Genomic DNA, 21,091 nt, shown 5'->3' on the forward strand with positions numbered 1-21,091 from the left:
GTGTGTGTGTGTGTGTGTGTGTGTGTGTGTGTGTGAACAGCAGGTACGCACTGAGCATGAGCAGAACTCTCTGAGCTTCCCCCTGTTTGGCTGCAGGGTAAAGCTGACGGGGATGAAAGCGCAACTTCTTCCTCCTGACCAATCAGAAACAGACAAGCGGATCACATGACAATGACATCATTGGAAGACGTTATCTCGATCAATTGAGTGCTTTTTTTAGGATTCAATTATTACCAGCAAATAAATGTAGTATTTTTGCAATGTCTTCACTCCCACACATTTCATCTGTTTTTATTGTTAAACTAGGGGATTTTAATTCTGCACTGTCAGTATTTCACTATTACATTTTGTTATAAAAATATTTTGTTTCATTCATTTTTATTATTTTTATTATATTTTGTATATACTCAAGCATTTTTTATTTATTTCTTTAATTATTAGAACTATTTTTATTGCCTAATTGAAATTTTTGGAAGTATTTTAAACTATTACGTTTATTTAATTTTATAATCTATTTACATTTTAAAATGACACATTTTCTGCCATTTTGCATTTTATGACATCAATGATTATTATTAAGTGATTTGTTAATTTTTATTTGCAATTAAATGTTTGACAGCACTAATACATATTCACATGTACACACACTTACCGGCCACTTTATTAGGTACACCTGTCCAACTGCTTGTTAAAGCAAATTTCTAATCAGCCAATCACATGGCAGCAGCTTTAGGCATGTAGACATGGTCAAGACGATCTGCTGTAGGTCAAAGTGAGCATCAGAATGGGGAAGAAAGGGGATTTAAGGGACTTTGAACGTGGCATGGTTGTTGCTGCCAGACGGGCTGCTCGGAGTATTTCAGAAACTGCTGATCTACTGGGATTTTCACACACAACCATCTCTAGGGTTTACAGAGAATGGTCCGACAAAGAGGAAATCTCCAGTGAGCGGCAGTTCTGTGGGCGCAAATGCCTTGTTGATGCCAGAGGAGAATGGCCAGACTGGTTCCAGCTGATAGAAAGGCAACAGTAACTCAAATAAGCACTCGTTACAACCGAGGTCTGCAGAAGAGCATCTCTGAACACACAACACGTCCAACCTTGAGGCGGATGGGCTACAGCAGCAGAAGACCACACCGGGTGTCGCTCCTGTCAGCTAAGAACAGGAAACTGAGGCTACAATTCACACAGGCTCACCAAAACTGGACAAGAGAAGATTGGAGAAACGTTGCCTGGTCTGATGAGTCTCCATTTCTGCTGACACATTCAGATGGTCGGGTCAGAATTTGGCATCAACAACATGAAAGCATGGATCCATCCTGCCTTGTATCAGCAGTTCAGGCTACCGGTGGTGGTGGTGTAATGGTGTGGGGGAGATTTTCTTGGCACACTTTGGGTTCATTAGTACCAACTGAGCACCGTGTCAACATCACAGCCTACCTGAGTATTGTTGCTGACCATGTCCATCCCTTTATGAGCACAGTGTCTCCATCTTCTGATGGCTACTTCCAGCAGGATAACGCACCATGTCATAAAGCGTGAATCATCTCAGACTGGTTTCTTGAACATGACAATGAGTTCACTGTACTCAAATGGCCTCCACAGTCACCAGAGCTCAATCCAATAGAGTACTTTTGGGATGTGGTGGAACGGGAGATTCGCATCATGGATGTGCAGCTGATAAATCTGCAGCAACTGCGTGATGCTATCATGTCAATATGGAGCAAAATCCCTGAGGAATATTTCCAGTAGCTTGTTGAATCTCTGCCATGAAGGATTAAGGCAGTTCTGAAGGCAAAAGGGGGTCCAACCTGGTACTGATGAGGTGTACCTAATAAAGTGGCCAGTGAGTGTATACATGTCATGATATGTATATATGATGTGACACATTCACCTGTATTCATACATACATAAGACAAATAATGATAATAAAATAACATCTGCACCTCTCGGTGTCCTGTGTGAGTATGGCTCTCTGCAGCGCCGCCCTTCTGTCTCCAGCAGGAAGTGCACTAGGACACACTGGCTTTCCATTGGGCAGAACCAGCGATGGCCCCACACTGTCCACCCCACCGTCGCCCACAGCAACCGCATCCTCCTCCCCGCTCCCTGCAGCAGTGCCATTAGCTGGCTGAGACTGCAGCTCAGCCCCCTTTCTCACATCTACACGACAACGCATCCTGGCACTGCATCAAAAAGAAAACAAAGACTTCAGTTAAAATAGATCATTTCAACATAAATACACCTTAAGAAAACAAAGAAATTAAATCCTAAATATTAGTCTTAGCTCATTATTGTACAGGCTAATTAATGAATATACATTAAAGGCAAGAGACAGCAGATGAATTAATAAATTAAAAAATACTATAATTATAATTGTAGACATATTTCAACAATACACACGGTTTACATTAAGAATCGCAAACATTTCTAAATTACAAATTACCTAAAATGTTGTGGGACATTATTTAATTAAATATACCTTAACGTGCATGTCTGTCTGGATGACTATGGTGTCTGTTTATTTATTTATTTATTTATTTATTTTTAATTAAATGTCTTTCTTATTAATTATAGACTTAATCTTGAATTGTATCCTAATTAATTTATTTGTTTTTGTTTACTCATTTAGTAATTGGCTTCATCTTTAATTTTATTTAAATTTTTTATTTATTTTTTTGTTTATTTACCTAATAATTGACTTGATCTTGAAATTTCTCTTAATTAATTTATTATTTTTTTTATTTACCTAATAATTGACTTCATCTCCAATTTTATTTTAATTATTTAGTTAATTTACATAATAACCGACTTGATCTTCAATTTTATCTTAATTAATAATTTTTTTTAATTTATTTACCAAATAATTGATTTCATCTCCAATTTTATTTTAATTATTTAATTAATTTACATAATGACAGACTTGATCTTGAATTTTATTTTAATTAATTTATTTTTATTTATTTACCTAATAATTGACTTCATCTCCAACTTTATCTTAATTATTTAGTTAATTTACATAATAACCGACTTGATCTTCAATTTTATTTTAATAAATTAATTCATTTTTATTTATTTACCAAATAATGGACTTCATCTTGATTTTTATTTATATTAATTTATTTAAATTAATTTATTTACCTATAATTATTATTTTTTTGTCTGGAAGAACATGTTGTCTGTTAATTAATTTTTATTAAATGTCTGTTTTATTATTAACAGACTTGATCTTGAATTTTATTTTAATAAATAAATACATTTTTATTTACCTATAATTATTATTTTTTGTCTGAATGACCACGTTGTCTGTTAATTAATTAATTTATTTTATTAAATGTCTGTTTTATTAATAATAGACTTGATCTTGAATTTTATTCTAATTAATTAATTCATTCATTTTTATTTTATTACCTTATAATTGACTTCATCTCCAATTTTATTTTAATTATATATATTTTTTGCTTATTTACCTAATAACTGACTTGATCTTCAATTTTATTGTAATTAATTAATTTATTTTGTTTGAAATTTATTTTAATTAATTTATTTAGATTTTTTTATTTACCTAATAATTGACTTCATCTTGAATTTTATTTTAATGAATTAATTACTTTTTATTTATTTACCTAATAATTGACTTGATCTTCAATTTTATTGTAATTAATTAATTTATTTTTGTTTATTTATCTAATAATTGACTTCATCTTGAATTTTATTTTAATGAATTAATTTATTTTTGTTTATTTATCTAATAATTGACTTCATCTTGAATTTTATTTTAATTATATATATTTTTTGCTTATTTACCTAATAACTGACTTGATCTTCAATTTTATTGTAATTAATTAATTTATTTTTGTTTGAAATTTATTTTAATTTATTTATTTAGATTTTTTTATTTAGCTAATAATTGGCTTCATCTTGAATTTTATTTTAATGAATTAATTTATTTTGTTTGAAATTTATTTTAATTAATTTATTTAGATTTTTTTATTTACCTATAATTATTATTTTAATTTATTTACGTATTATTATTATTTGCATAACATTTTTTGGATGAAAAAAAGTGAAAATAAATAAATAAATAAATAAATAAAAGAAGTTGAATCTGCTTACTTGAGATTGTCTGTGGTCCTGCGGTGTGTGTGAAGTGTGTGCTGAGTGTGTGTGCTGGCGGTGGTGGACGAAGCGCTCGCAGTGACCACATGAGATCCAGCAGGGGGTGCTGCTGGCGGGATGGAGACCGTGCGCGCTTCTGACGCGTCTTCGCCACAGTGAGGACAGAACAACAGGCCGACGCCCACTGTTCCTCGACTCCGCCCACTGCTTGTTGGCTCCGCCCACTGATCATCAGCCCCGCCCACAGCTGCTCGGCTCCGCCCACTGCCCAGCACCGACACACAGCTGCGGTGGAAACGGTGAGTGATGTGAACGTCCGGACAACATTCCAGAAACGTTCCCTGTGCAAAAAACAGATTAAATATTAATATAAATCAGGTTTGTGAGAAGCTAATAATTAAGTAAAACCTAAAAAAACATAGAAATTATTTGTATTTTAAAACAATTTAAAAACAACTCAAAATAAAACACTTAATAAACTAATAATAAATAATAAATTAGGTATTTGTTTACATGCATTTAATGTGACGAGCAACAAAATGTTAAATAATGGAAATATTAACTTTAAACAAAGTTTTTATTGACAAAAAAACTGAAAAGATCTAATAACAAGAATTTAGAAAATAGTTTAGAGAAAAAAAACATTTAAAAAAAATGAATACATTGAAATGTAATAAAAATTATAATGAAAAAGTAAATATATAAAAATAAAAACTATAAAATATAAAATTATACCAAAAATAAATAAATTAAAAATTAAATTGTCTAAATAAACAAAACAATATATGAATAAAGAAATAGAAAATGCATAACTAATATTGGAAATACATGAGTGTGTTATTTAATAAATAAATTACATTTAAAAAATTTGATAAATAAATATAATATAAATAATGCAATTTATATTTATAAATAAATAAATGTTGTCATTGTTTTCTAGTTGTTCGTAATTTGTGTATATTATTTATTTCTATTTATTATTATTATTAATTAAGTATTTATTATGTATTTTTATATACATATACATACATATATATACATATATATATATACATATATATATATATATATATATATATATATATATATATATATATATATATATATATATATATATATATATATATATATATATATATACACATACACACACACTCACACATACACATATATATATATATATATATATATATATATATATATATACACATACATACATACACACATATATATATATATATATATATATATATATATATATATATATATATATATATATATATATATATATATATATATATATATATATATATATATATATATATATATATATTTACATTCATTATTTTGTCTGTATATTTGAGTATATTTTGAGAGACTCACGGAGAGGCAGAAGTATCCGCATCCGGGACAGCAGTGATGTTTGACCATGTGTGAGCGGTGCGTCTCACACAACACCATCAGAGACACACGGCTGGACGGACGCATCGTCTCCCCCTTCATGATCACATTGGTACAGCCCACCAGCTGAAACACAGAGGATGGGACCAACCAAAACACACACATGAGGGGACAAAAAGATATGACTTACCCAGCACAAAATATAACTGATTTTACTGTTCATATAAGGTAGTTTTAACCTAATGTTGAATTTTAAACTTTATTTGTGCCAGAACTGCTTTTAATCAGTCACTTATAAACAGTTAAAAACAGATCTGTTGTGAGCTAGGAAGATGCAAACTACTGGTATACACTGTTATTGCCATCAAATCGCATTTTAGCAACTTACTAATAATTATAAAATTCCTAGTGAAATATATATGTGTATATTTATAGATATTACACTTTCACACACATATCTCTCACACACACACACACCACACAATGTTTCATATATTTAAAAAATATGTTGATATGTTTAATTGAATGTTTAATTATACTTAATTGTTCAATTAAAATACTGAAACAAGTGGTTTTATGAGTGTACTGTGTCAGGGGGAATGATTTATTGAGCTTGTAAGGTCACAGTCTTTGTCTGTTTGTCCAGCGGTTAAATATTAGAGATATAGTGTGTGTATTCCAACTCGGGAAGTGTGTCTGACCTCTCCATTGATGCTCTGGATGGCCATGCAGGTCCTGCTGGAGCGAACGCTGGAGCTGTCGAGTCGCGGAGCCTCCATCCTGCAGCTGCACAGTGGGAGCTCCTCCAGACGCTCTGTTTCTGCATCACTGCCGTCTGAACACACACACACACACGCGCACACACACACACACACACACACACACACACACACACACACACACACACACACACACACAGCAGAGACTTACACACACTTCACATCTGGGGACTTCATTATTACAAATCTGTGGTATGATTTTGAGAGTAAAACTTAAAACACAAGGAGCACAGAGACTTAAACACACCCACACACACACACACACACACACACACACACAGCGGACAACTTTCGCTATTTTCTTCTGTCGTGTTTTGATGTGATTTATGACTGTTGTAGCTGTGAAATAACTTAACTCACTCAGCGGAGTGATATGGAGCTGTAATGTGCTCTAAACCTGCCGGAACTACTTTCGCTGTGCCTTTATCTGACAACAACCAAACACCTTAGTGATCATCAGCCAATCAGAATCAAGCATTCAGCAGCCCTTTAGTATAAATAGAGATAATTATAATGGCTTCACATGACAAAACATGAATATATTTCACATTTCCAAAACAATATGAAATATATATTCATATATTCACATGAATATATGCATTTCTGAATGCGATGTGTGTGCAGTGGGTGTTCACCGGCGTGTGGAGAGAGAGAGAGACTGTCTGAGAGTCTGAGAGAGTCCAGAGGAACCTCAGTGTAGTCTGTGCTGCCCACTGTCACTGATGCTGACTCTGCACCTGCACACACACAGAGAGAGAGGTGATCAGTAACACACACGCACATACACACTTACAAACACTTGATTGATAACACACACACACACACCTTTCTCAGTGTCCTGTTCTCCTCCAGCTGCTGCTCTGTCTCTGGCTTTCCCCTTCCCCTGCCGCTTCCATGTGTTTTCTTCTCTCTCTGATGAGTTCCGTTTATAAGCGGCGAGCGGCCGATCGGAGCCTGAGCTCTACAAACACAACACCATCACACACTCTGATACAAACACACACACACACTTTACTGTCTAAAAAAAGCAGGTATATTTAGATTAACGTCATCCGGCCTGCCAGCCTTCACAACAAGAAGGTCGCTGGTTCGAGTCGCGGCTGGGTCAGTTGGTGTTTCTGTGTGGAGTTTGGCGTGTTACCGTGGGTTTCCTCCGGGTGCTCCAGTTTCTCCCACAGTCCAAACACATGCGCTATAGGGGAATTGGGTAAGCTAAATTGTCCATAGTGTATGTGTGTGAATGCAAGAGTGTATGGGTGTTTCCCAGTGTCGTGTTGCAGCTGGAAGAATACCTGCTAACATATTATTGTATTTTTATGCTTTAAAGAAGTAAAAACTCACACACAGCACCTTTAAAATATTAAAACAGCATGCATCTGATTAAGTACAGTAATATCAATATATTAAAAAGATACCTTAATGATTTTTGTCTCAACAGTGTATAAAACGTTTAGTTTATTACTACATGACATGAGAAAGATATTTTCTACTGTAACAATTAGACTTTAATATACAATTTAACTTTCAGATTTAATACAAGTGTTTTGCGTCTCCAGAATGTGTCTGTAAAGTTTCAGCTTAAAACACCCATCAGATTTTTTATTATACCTTTTATTAAATTCCCATTTATACATTTTTTCACTGGGTGCCGGTTTTGGTGTACTGCTCCTTTAAGGCTAGTCCTCCCCGCCCACCGTTTCTACGTGCCTTAATCTCCTCCCTCGGCTGCGTCAGACAACAGACAGACTTAAAGGAAGCAGATCTCACGTAGTGTTTGTGAGAAATACTACAGTAAGAACTTTACCAATGAGGATTTATTGTGCAGTTGCATGGCAGGGTCACACAAAGTTCACGCGCGCAAACACACACTGCAGCAGACACACACACACACACACACACACACAGACAGACAGAGCGCCCGTTTAGCTTTGCACTCTTTTTGCACGTATATGTGACATGATACTGGTAATCTCCACTGCAGTATGGATATCTGTTATATTAATGTACAAAATAAACCTGATTTAACATCCACAAACCGGGACTGAAGCGTCTTCCTTTATAATTGTTCTGACATGCGGCTGTGCTGATTAAGTAAAGCTAAGCTAAATGGCTGTAATTCATTACACACATGCTCTGTTTTAAAGCATTTAAACATGTGAAACTCACTCTTGATCACGTTTGATGATGATTGATGACTCTAGCGAACTGAACAGATCTTTTATTCCCGGCTGCTTTGCGCTCGTCCTCTCTTGTTGATATGATTATACAAGTGACTACCGGACATGTTAATACGCAGCTGTCAATCAATATTGGTGGGCGGGGGGACCGCTCTCCTACGTAAAGTTACAGTCGATCTGAAAACCGCTCCAATTGGTCCACCGTTTTTATGTTGTTAAATTAGAAAAAAAGGTGTGTTTATTTCTTTTTATTGACTAGGTGTGTTTATTTCACCCCAATATGACAGTTTATACACTATACTTATACACATTTCTGCCCAAACAGCTTGAAAAGTAGATTTTTCACCATAGGTGCCATTTAATATCAATATATTAAAAGGATACTTTTATGATTTTTGTCTCAAAGTGTATAAAACATTTAGTTTATTACATGACATGAGAAAGATATTTTTCTACTGTAACAATTAGACTTTAAAATAAAAATAACGAATATTATTAAATTCATTAATATTAAAAAATGTATATTTATTTGGTGAATTTAGTCTAAATACTGTATAAAATGTTTTGTTTATTTAGAGTTCCCACACATTTTGGCTATACATGTATAATGACTATAAATATTAGGTTAATATGTAATACTTTTTACACCAGTTTCACAAAGCAATTGCTAAACAATATTAAATATCAATATTCAAAAAATAATAATATTAAATATTAATGTTGATTTTCTTTTCGGCTTATTCCCTTTATTAATCTGGGGTCGCCACAGCGGAATGAACCGCCAACTTGTTTTATGCAGTGTATGCCTTTCCAGCTGCAACCCATCACTGGTAAACATCCATACACACTCATTCACACACATACACTAAGGACAATTAAGCCTACCCAATTCACTTATACCGCATGTGTTTGGACTTGTGGGGGAAACCAGAGCACCCGGAGGAAACCCACGCCAACAATGGGAGAACATGCAAACTCCACAGAAATGGCAACTGACCCAGCTGAGGCTCAAACCAGCGACATTCATGCTGTGAGGGAACAGCGCTATCCACTGCGCCACCATCATTAATATTATAAATCAATAATAGAATAGAATATTATACATTGTTAAAAATAAACTGCTCCTTCATATCATTGGACGAAATCACTCACATGATCAGACAGATGCCCCGCCCCCATCGGCTCTTCAGTCATCCCTTCATCTGACTGCACATCAAAAGCACATTAATATAAACATCAGTGATGTTCATGCAGTGTTATAAATGTATTTTACCTTGCTGTCCGAGTAAATGACATCATCGCCGCAGTAACTGTTGTAAAGCAGGTGAAAATCCTCCTCATCCGCCTCCTCATCCAGATCTTCCATCCAACGACTGTGAGAATCTTTAGCCACCGCGGCAACAGGCTCCGCCTTCCGCACCGCTGGAGACGCTGTCAGTGGAGGCTGGGCAAACACACATTTACATATGCTAATATTATATGAATATTAAAAATCAACAGCTTTACATGTTTGCTGAATATTTCACATAAAAGCTCTAACAAATGTTTTGATCGCCTCGTTATAAAAGCCATTAGACAAACTAACTATATTACTTAATGTAGCTTGGCTTATTAATGTTCTTATTATTATTATTAACATAAAAAAACAACAGTATCTGTTATTTATATTACTCATGGTACTAATAATATATTTTTTATCTAGCATGTGTTGGACAAAGGATTATCATTAATATTAGCTGCATATTGGCCAGGTGTATAGAAAACAAATTAAACTGTATAAACTATGCCCTTCCAGCTGCAACCCATCACTGGGAAACACCCATACACACTCATTCACACACACACACTGCGGATAATTTAGCTTACCAAATTCCCCTATAGCGCATGTGTTTGGACTGTGGGGGAAATCGGAGCACCTGGAGGAAACCCACGACAACACATGCAAACTCCACACAGAAAAGTCAACTGACCCAGCCGAGGCTCGAACCTGCGACCTTCGTGCTGTGAGGTGACTGTGCGACCCACAGCGCCACTGTGACACCCTACTAATAATATCACTGATTAAATTAATGACAGTGCTGAACTATTTGTCGTTTGAGCAGCGATATTGCAATGTGTGTATCTGTAATAGTCACATAAGCAAGATTAGATATTAAAATATAAGGAATCAAACATTAAAATAAGGATATTATTAAATATTATTATTTTTTATTATTTATACACTGATGACCATGTTATTTTACAATTGTTCAATTTCTGCACTCCAATTTCACACTGTTTGACTCCCCAGAAAACCCTAAAGCACTGTGTTTTCACTTTTATTTTTATTGATGCTTGCATTTTATTATATTTTACGCAGACGCACTGCATAGAAAAAGACTTGATCATCCCAGTCGATCTAAATGAATGACATCTTTCCAAATAGAGATATTCAGATCATCTGGGGAAATTATAATCATCTCACAATATATATCGCAGCAATATCGTGCAGACCGTATTAAAAATATATCTTTATTTATCTCTCTCTCATTTATTAAACCAAAAAATTATAATTATTATTACTTGTTTCTTAATTTTACTTTTATAAAATGTTTAGTTTATTATTACTCCATACTAAAAGGAATATATTAATAAAAACAACAATCCATTCCAGGCACAAATCATTATTATACATATAATAATAATAATAATGATAATAAACTATTTACAAATAAATAAAATGTATGTAATAACAGAAATATAAATAAATAAATTGTGTAAATAAATGAATAAATAAATTATTAACAACATCGACTAGTATTAATGATATTACAGATTAAAGTAATAACAGTGCTGAACTATTTATCGTTTGAGCATCGATACTGCAATGTGTATCTGTAATAGTCACACTAGAAAGATTGGATATTAAAATATAAGGAATATAATATTAAAACAAAAGGATATTATTAAATATTATTATTTTTTATTATTTATACACTGATGACCATGTTATTTTACAATTGTTCAATTTCTGCACTTCAATTTCATACTGTTTGACTCCCCAGAAAATCCTAAAGCACTGTTAACCCTGACGCACTGCATAGAAAAGGACTTTCCAAATAGAGGTATTCAGATCATCTGGTGAAATTATAATCATATCGCAACATACATACATATACATACATACATACATACATATACATACTGTATATATATATATATATATATACACAAAATTGCAGCAATATCGTGCAGACCGTATTAAAAATATATCTTTATTTATCTCTCTCATATTTAATAAACAAAACAATTATAATTATTATTACTTCTTTCTTAATTTTACTTTTATAAAATGTTTAGTTCATTACTACTCCATACTAAAAGGAATATATTGATAAAAACAACAATCCATTCCAGACACTCAATAAACAACAACAATCTTCATCAACAATACATTCCAGGGCATGTGAAACAGTCATTTACCCACTTTTGCACGATACACTGCTTTATTTTTAACCTGAATTTAAGACGGTCAGGTGTTGTTCATGATCTCACCTCCACCTGCGGCTTCAAGACTTTCTCTGGTGTTCCTGAAGGAGTCGCTGAAACATCAGAGTCCAAACCTGCTTTACGCTTCTTCACAACTACACAAGCAGAATGAAAACATTGCATCAGGTTACCTATTTTTCTCTGCAATGAGTTGTTTGCATTGCTCCTGTTTGAGGTTTTCAAACTACAGGGTCACACTTTACAATAAGGTTTTACTAGTTAATGTTTTTACTAACACGATTAATTATCAGCAATACTTGTACAGCATTTATTAATCACAGTTTAACATTTACATGCATTATTAACATCCAGTGCATGATGAGTTAACATGAACTAACAATGACTGACTGTGTTTTCATTAACTAACATGAACAAACACTGTAGTAAATGTTACTAATTAACTAATATCTAATACAACCTTATTGTAAAGTGTGACCAACTAGAGTTATTATTAGATATCATTGCTTATTACTCTCTCAATTCAATTCAATGGCATGACATAGATGGGAATAAATTGGCATCAGCATCGCGACAGATGTAAAACAGGACTAGTGTTGTCAGTGCTGGTCAGATCTGCATGTGTGCTGGAGTGTGAGTGTGTGAGAATGCTTCTGTCAGTCTATAGCAGGGATCACCAAACTTGTTCCTGGAGGTCCGGTGTCCTGCAGATTTTAGCTCCAACCCTGATCAAACACACCTGAACAAGCTAATCAAGGTCTTACTAGGTATACTTGAAACACCCAGCCAGGTGTGTTGAGGCAAGTTGGAGCTAAAACCTGCAGGGACACTGGCCCTTCAGGACCGAGATTGGTGACCCCTGGTCTATAGAGACTCCTGTCGCTGTTCATTTGTGCTTCATCTAAAACTCCACATTTATAGTTTTCTTATAGTTTATACCAGGGGTCACCAAACTTGTTCCTGGAGGTCTGGTGTCCTGCAGATTTTAGCTCTAACCCTGATCAAACACACCTGAACGAGCTAATCAAGGTCTTACTAGGTATACTTGAAACACCCAGGTGTGTTGAGGCAAGTTGGAGCTAAACCCTGCAGGGCACCGGACCTCCAGGAAGGAGATTGGTGACCACTGGTCTATGCTGACATTATCTTCAGCTTTCCAGCTCTGATGACACGTACAACAGGAGAATGTCAAAGTGTTTCTGCAGACTGCTTTAATCAAGTCTGATTATAACAAACACAATTAAGGAATTAAATCAGACCTGTGTCAGCGTCTGTTTTCTCTCCGCCGGCGGGTTTCTCAGGTGCAGCAGGAGCGATGGACTCCACAGGTTTGATCTGTGCAGAAACAAATGATTATTTTTATTATTAATATTAGGGCTGTATGATATTGGAAACAAACTGACATTGCAATCCGTTGTATTTCTGTGATATACATATGAATATAATTTCACAAGATGACTCTATTTGTACAGAATTCATAATTCACATTGAGATGATTATATAAGGCAGTGCGTCTGCATAAAAAAATACTAAATTATACAAAAATAGACCAAATAAAATACATTAAAGCACAGATGAAAACAATAGAATGAAGATAAAAATAAAGGAAACAGTGCATTATTACAGTATTTAGGTACAGAAATGTATCAATGAAATAGTAACACAGTTTAGTCTTCATTATATACATAAACACAATTAATGTTTGTTAAAGCAGCAAACTTTATAAAATCTTGTGTCCAAATTGTTTAAACCTGACTGAAACCGTCCAGTCAGAAGCCTTAAAAACACATCCAAATAAAAATCAACATGATTAGATTATAGTTATTAATTATTGTGTGCTGTTGGGTCGTTTTCATCCACTAGGGAGTGATTTTGAGTCTTAATTTGACCACAACGTTCTCTGAGTTTCAGCAAATTTTAGCTGATGAATCTTATTTTGACACATATTTTGGGAAAATGCTTTGACAATGTAAAACTATTCAACAATACACTCTGGGCAAACTGACTCCGCTTTGGTTATGTTGGAGTCTGTGTTTTGCTCCATTGACTTCCATCATAACCACATCTTTTGATTGCAAAACCAGCAGCAATGCATGATTATCTGCCGTCATGGCTTAGCAATCAATAAATGTGATTATAATGGAAGTCAATGCAGCAAAAACAGCAGCAACAAACCCAAAGGGGAGTCAATTTGAACAGTACACAAGAGATAAACATTGCAACAACTCCACAAATCATCTTTCTAAACTGATTAATAAAAATAATCGCAACTTAACATTACAGATCCTACGATGTGACCATTCCAGATACACACATTATGATATCGATGCTGAAACAATATATTAAGCAGCCATAATTATCATATTGTCACGAAAACTGATTTCACGGTGTGTATGTGTGTGTGTGTTCTGAAGATATAGAACACACCTGAGGCAGCGGCGGTCTGTTCATGGTTTTGCGAGCGCGGTGGACTTTAACTGGAGGACCAGATGAAGATGATGAAGACGAAGGAGTTTTACTGCCTGGACCACAAACGCTCATCTTCGCTCTTCCGGATGCTGAAGATGATGATGATGATGATGATGATGAAGATGATGATAGAGACGAGGAGGAGGGAGAAGAGCTTTTATTAATAACACCTGACAGGAGAAACACACACACACACACACTATACAGGTGAGCACAATATTTCATCTGCTGTCATTTTAATGAATGTCATGTGGGTAGTACTTTACTTGAAGGGGTGTTCATAAAACTGTCATGAAACCTTTATAATCATGTGCATGAGACTTCATGCATGCCTATTACAACTGTTATTAAGTGCTATTAAGTGTCATTTGCTCAGTTATGACATTTTAAATGCACACATGGCATTGTATGTTATGACAACTTGACATAAATACATCACAACCTGTTTTGTCTTTGTCATGGCAACTTAATCTTACCAAGACAACGAAGCTTATCATAAATCTGTCATAAACATGACTAATGAGGCCATTATAGTGTCATTACTCACCGTCAAATCATTTAATAAGAGCATCATAAATATTTTAATGACTAATTAGGCTTGTACCGCTGTAGTGGAGGACAATATATATATATATATATATATATTTATATATATATATATATATATATATATATATATATATATATATATATATATATATATATATATATATATATATATATATATATATATATATACATATACATATATATATACATACATATACATATACATATATATATACATACATATACATATATATATATATATATACATACATATATATATATATATACATATACATATATATATATATATATATATATATATATATATATATATATATATATATATATATATATATATATATATGTATAAAAAGATACAATTATAAAATTCATAATACGTATAATGCCTTATGACCGTAATGTTTATGACAGATTTATGACAAGTGTTGTTGTCTTGGTAACGTCAAGTTGTCATCACAAAGACAAAAACAGGTTGTGATGTTTTTGTTTATGTCAAGTTGTCATAACAAACAGTCATCTTTGCATTTAAAATGTCATAACTGAGTGATTAACACTTAATAGCAGTGGTTGTAAGCATGCATAAAATCTTATTTACATTCACAATGTGTCATGTCATGATTATAAAGGTTTAATAACAGTCTTATGAACACCCCATTCATGTAAAGTGTTGCTGTAATGTGCATTTATATAGCGCATTTTTTATGCATTTCTATTAGGACAGAACATTACCGGGAAAATATGCAATGTTGTTGTTAAGTGTTACAATAACTATATTTATTATGATATAACTAACTTGTAAAACAGTATTTTATCAGCAATTAAAAAGAAAAAAAACATTATTTATGCAATGATCATACTAAAATAAAGTAACAGATATTTTCTGAGCTAATTAAATAAAAAAAACGACGTCAAGGTGCAACATTTAGACTTTAAAACTCCATAAATGACCTCTGTGTACATATATTCATTCATTCATTTTCCTTCAGCTTAGGCCCTTATTTATCAGGGATTGCCACAGCAGAATGAACCACCAACTATTCCAGCATATGTTTTACACAGAAACTGCCCTTCAAGTTGCAACCTAGTACTGGGAAACACCCATACACACTCATTCACACATACACTACGGCCAATTTAGTTCATCAATTCCCCTATAGCACATGTGTTTGGACTTGGGGAAACCGGAAACCGGAGCACCCGCACAGAAACGCCAACTGACCCAGCCGGGACTCGAACCAGTGACCTTATTGCTGCGAGGCCACAGTGCTAACCACTGAGCCACAGTGCCGTCCATGCATGTATATTCTGATTGTTATTGGCTCTTGTCATTTTCCTCTCTGGTCTCCCAGCATTAGTATTTATTTTCAGCTCTGGGTTCAGCGTACTGAAGAGGCGGGGCTAAAGATAGTAAAGGCCTCATCCGATTGGTCAGATTTGGATAAACAAGGGATGCATGCAGCACACAAATGCTTGCCACATAAATTTAAGTTAACTGAATGCACCTCTCTGCAATATTGCATATACTACTATCGCAATAATCATCATTTTTTTGATATTATGTTTTTTAAGAATACACATGTAAAGTTACATAATAAATAAACACAGTACATGCATATATATCATGTGAATACACTGACCGGTAAATGTTTTAGTGGATGTGGAGGGACGACCATCATCCTGACGCCCGGTCAGATCCTCCATCTGCTTACCCTTTACAGCCGGATTCACCTCCACTGATGGGGAGAAAAACAGGACGAAACAAATACAGATTTAAAGAGAAGCACAGCTACAGTAATGTAGATAAATCTACACAATTTTACCTGCATACATATAAATTACTGTGCAATACTGATACACAGTTGAAGACAAAATGATTTGACCTTCTGTGAAACTGTAATGATTTTCCAAATGTTTCCCAAGTGTTGTTTTAACATGATATTTTTACTAATTACTAACTAATTTCTAGTGTTTTCACCATGATGACAGTACATATTATTTTTGCTAGCTATTTTTGGAAGACATTAGTATTCAGCTTAAATTGAAATTTAATTAGGTTAATTTGCCAAATCTTTGGACAATAATGGTTTTGTTCTGCAGCCAATAAAAAACTAATCCTAATAATATTATAATAAAACATATAAATAATACTTTGTTTACAATTTCAGCCAAACTAAAAGAAATAAGACTTTCTCTAGAGGAAAAGTAACATGGGAAATACTGCAAAAAAAACAGTCAATGCTCTGTTAAACAGCACATATTTGGAAAACTCATTCAAATTTCTCAGGAAGGCTAATAATTTGATCTTTAATAAATGAAATGTTGTTTCAGATGAGCGACATCTTCACCTTCGTGGCTGGATTGAGACGAGCTCCCATCTGATGGGTTCTGCAATAATATAGACAAAAAATATATCGATTAAACATCATTTATGACCATCCAAAATGGTAAAAAGCCTTGGAGTAACGATTGATGACCAACTGAACTTCTCTGAGCACATTTCTAGAACTGCTCGATCTTGCAGATTCGCACTCTATAACATCAGAAAGGTCCGACCCTTCCTATCTGAACATACAGCTCAACTCATTGTTCAAGCTCTTGTTCTCTCCAAACTGGATTGCTGCAACTCTCTACTAGCCGGGCTTTCAGCTAATTCTATCAAACCTCTTCAGCTGCTTCAGAACGCAGCAGCACGAGTGGTCTTTGATGAACCCAAAAGAGCACATGTCACTCCGCTACTCACCCGTTTGCACTGGCTGCCAGTTGCTGCTCGCATCAAATTCAAAGCTCTGATGTTTGCTTACAAAGCGACCTCTGGCTTTGCTCCTTATCTGCTCTCACTTCTGCAGATTTATGTGCCCTCCAGAAACTTGCGTTCTGTGAATGAACGTCGCCTCATGGTTCCATCCCAAAGAGGGAAGAAATCACTTTCCCGAACTCTCACATTCAATCTGCCCAGTTGGTGGAATGAACTCCCTAACTACATCAGAACAGCAGAGTCACTTGCTGTCTTCAAGAAACGACTAAAAACGCAACTGTTTAGTCTCCACTTTCCTTCCTAATCTGCAACTGCCTCTCTGGCTATACCACTAACTGTGCCCTCTCTCTCTCTCTCTCTCTCAAAAAAAAACAACAACATTACTAATGCTTTGCTTCTTAGACTTTACACGCCTGAAACTTGTCTATAGCACTTGTTCACTGCTGCTCTTATAGTTGTGTAAACTGCTTCCTTGTCCTCATTTGTAAGTCGCTTTGGATAAAAGCGTCTGCTAAATGACTAAATGTAAATTTATAACATAAAGAATGTCAACACATTAACAGAAGATCCACACGATTAATTTAGAACTACAAAACCCTCCTGCTTTATACTCTACCCCTAAATAAACTCACTATTTGAATGGAAATCTTAAATCCCTGCAGAAATACATTGAAGGAACCAATATCATATAATATCATATCATAGCGTCTTAATGCATATATTAGCTGAAATATCTGCTGACCAAATCATATTAGTCATGTATTTAATAGGGCTGTGCAATTAATCAAACATTCATTTTTGGCTTCTAACGATTATGAAAGCATTAATGGAGATAAGCGATTATTGCATCATATTAACCCTTTCCAGTTGTTCATATTTGTTGCTCCTCAAAGCTCAGCTCCACATGAAAATGGCTGAAAGCATGTACAGTAATGTAACGTTTGCAGCACGGGATGTTTAGCATCGTTGTTTAAAAGCGTGAATGAGAGCGCATGCTGTTGTGTGTGTGCGCTCAGCCTCAGACGAGCAGAGCTCAGCACACACATCTAAAGTCATCTTAATGTGAGCGCTGTAATGGTCTAATAGGTGTCAAAACACGGTGTTCAGTGATTATTCATATTAATCCTCATTTGTGTAATAAACAAAGCAGTTGAGAATCAAGAGACATGTGAAAGAGAAACCATAAATCAGAACCGTACTGCTCTTAAAGAGACAGCACACAATATTCCTGCTGCAGACTGCTTTTATCATTAGTCAAACAGCAAAAGCAGAAAATCCCTCACTGCTCTTGACTGAAGGACTGCTGGAGCTGAAGTGTTTTCCTTAAAGTGAAGATGATTAAAGCTCAGTGTGTTTCATATTTTTATACTATTGTATTTATTTCCCTTTCCTTATTTACAGGGAGGAAAATAACTGAGTATATACAGGTGACAACAGAATTATTAGCCCTCCTGAATTAAGAGACTCTTTTCCCCCCAATTTCTGTTTAATGGAAAGATTTTTTTCAACCAATTTCTAAACATAATAGATTTAATAACTCATTTCTAATAAGTGATTTCTTTTATCTTTGCTATGTTGACAGAACATAATATTTGACAAGATATTTTTCAAGACACTAGTATTCAGATTATAGTGTAATCAAAAAATATATTGCTTAAGGGGGCTAATAATATGGACCTTAAAATAGTTTTAAAATATTTAAACCTGCTTTTATTCTAGCCAAAATAAAACAAACAAGACTTTATCCAGAAGAAAAAATATTATAGGAAATACTGTGAGAAATTCCTGAATCTGTTCAACATCATTTGGGAAATATTTATCTAAACATTCACAGGAGGGCGAATAAATTTGACTTCAGCTGTAATCGTTTTGAATAATCGTGATTATGATTTTTCCCATAATCGAGCAGCCCGTGTATTTAATACAGAATAATGTTAATAACGTTAAACTTGTGCATGTTTGAGTGACTGATGCTGCAGCAAACACAGCATGACACTGAACGACTGAACGAGCGCATAATTTACAGCTCCTGTCCGGAAAACGCGTTTATAACACAGCTTCAAACACACAGACGCACGGCTGAGATTACGACATGTAGGTGTAAATGTGTGTTTTATTGTGTGTGTTGTTTCTCACCTCGAGCGCGCGCTCAGCTGCCGACATGTTGCCGGATGAGCAACAGCCACCGCTGCTAACATAAAAGTCTAACCCAGCTACACAAATAAATCAACTTAGGTTTATAAACGTTATTTATATATCATGTGATATTGTTTAGCATTTATATAACGTGTTTAGGATGTTTAAAAAATATATGTGCAGATTTCTTTGGTTGGGATTTTTTTGATTGCGTTTGGACTTTTATTGTGTTTCATTGCGGAAGTGTGGAGTGTGTGACGCTCCCAACCGAAACTTCCTGGATGTCGAGCCTCACCTGCCGAAACTGGACAGTAATTCTGACAAAAACTCAATCGATTTGCACGTGAATTTATTATATTAACTTTTCATCCAATCTTCGCGTTATCTGCGTGTGAGCGGAGAGAAGAAATCATCATTTACAACACACACTTGAGGAGTTACTGAAGGAAACACGGTGAGTGTGTGTGTGTGTTGGACTGTGGACAACATCTGCTGGCCTGTGTACAGTTTTATTATCCAATTAATTTTATTTATTGGCTAATAAATATATCTGCAGATGTATATTTTTCAGTATGACCATCCTGCATGTAGTCGTTCAGAATCTGTTAGCACATTTGCTAAAACCCCTGTCAAAAATAAGCATAAAATGCAGGTAAATATATCATAAATCCCTCAAATCTGTTGTATTTGGCTGTAAATATATCATAAATCCCCCAAATCTGTTGTATTTGGCTGTAAATATATCATAAAATCCATCTGATCTGTTGTATTTGGCTGTAAATATATCATAAATCCCTCAAATCTGTTGTATTTGGCTGTAAATATATCATAAAATGGCTGTTTTTATTGTGTTTACATGATTATTGTTTCTTTATTATTTATATTCCTTGTTCTCGAACTGTGAACTGTTCCATGTTTTCAGGGGGAATATTTATATATACACAGTGCTTAGCATATATAAGTACACCCCTCATAAATCTCTCTTTTAAATGAATATTATTTTCTATGAGATGCTTTACAATAATTTATTTGTGCATGTATATTAGATTAGTCAGTGCTGAAGCCAAATCTGAAGCTTTACTTCCTAAATAACTGAAGATAACAGTCCAAAAATTAGTACACCTAAATGTATATGTCAGGGAAAAAATGTATAAGATCTATTTAAATAATGTAGTTTATTGCAATGTTTCACATATATT

General features: G+C 34.4%; 2 protein-coding genes across 3 annotated transcripts in view; one reads left to right on the forward strand and one right to left on the reverse strand.

The window, feature by feature from the left end:
* The window catches only part of ehmt2 (euchromatic histone-lysine N-methyltransferase 2), a 40,507-nt gene extending 20,568 nt beyond the window's left edge, over positions 1-19,939 (reverse strand). Inside the window, exons 1-15 of one of the 2 annotated variants that reach the window (XM_056479794.1) lie at positions 19,893-19,939; positions 17,347-17,386; positions 16,639-16,734; positions 14,390-14,520; positions 13,222-13,297; positions 12,011-12,099; positions 9,750-9,920; positions 9,629-9,682; positions 7,125-7,260; positions 6,935-7,036; positions 6,222-6,355; positions 5,503-5,646; positions 4,117-4,460; positions 1,947-2,186; positions 52-134 (exon numbers count right to left, since the gene is read on the reverse strand). In XM_056479794.1, the coding sequence (XP_056335769.1) occupies positions 52-134; positions 1,947-2,186; positions 4,117-4,460; positions 5,503-5,646; positions 6,222-6,355; positions 6,935-7,036; positions 7,125-7,260; positions 9,629-9,682; positions 9,750-9,920; positions 12,011-12,099; positions 13,222-13,297; positions 14,390-14,520; positions 16,639-16,734; positions 17,347-17,386; positions 19,893-19,919 (1,867 nt within the window). In that variant the 5' untranslated portion in view covers positions 19,920-19,939. Of the gene's footprint in view, positions 1-51; positions 135-1,946; positions 2,187-4,116; positions 4,461-5,502; positions 5,647-6,221; positions 6,356-6,934; positions 7,037-7,124; positions 7,261-9,628; positions 9,683-9,749; positions 9,921-12,010; positions 12,100-13,221; positions 13,298-14,389; positions 14,602-16,638; positions 16,735-17,346; positions 17,387-19,892 lie in introns of both variants that reach the window. The other variant, XM_056479793.1, reaches the window with a different exon arrangement.
* A 213-nt stretch (positions 19,940-20,152) lies between these two features.
* The window catches only part of zdhhc3b (zinc finger DHHC-type palmitoyltransferase 3b), a 9,654-nt gene continuing 8,715 nt past the window's right edge, over positions 20,153-21,091 (forward strand). Inside the window, exon 1 of the mRNA XM_056479654.1 lies at positions 20,153-20,346. The gene's annotated coding sequence lies outside the window, so the exon portion shown is untranslated. The remainder of the gene's footprint in view (positions 20,347-21,091) is intronic.

The sequence above is a fragment of the Danio aesculapii genome, chromosome 19 (genome assembly GCF_903798145.1).
Source record: "Danio aesculapii chromosome 19, fDanAes4.1, whole genome shotgun sequence".
Taxonomy (NCBI): Eukaryota; Metazoa; Chordata; class Actinopteri; order Cypriniformes; family Danionidae; genus Danio; species Danio aesculapii.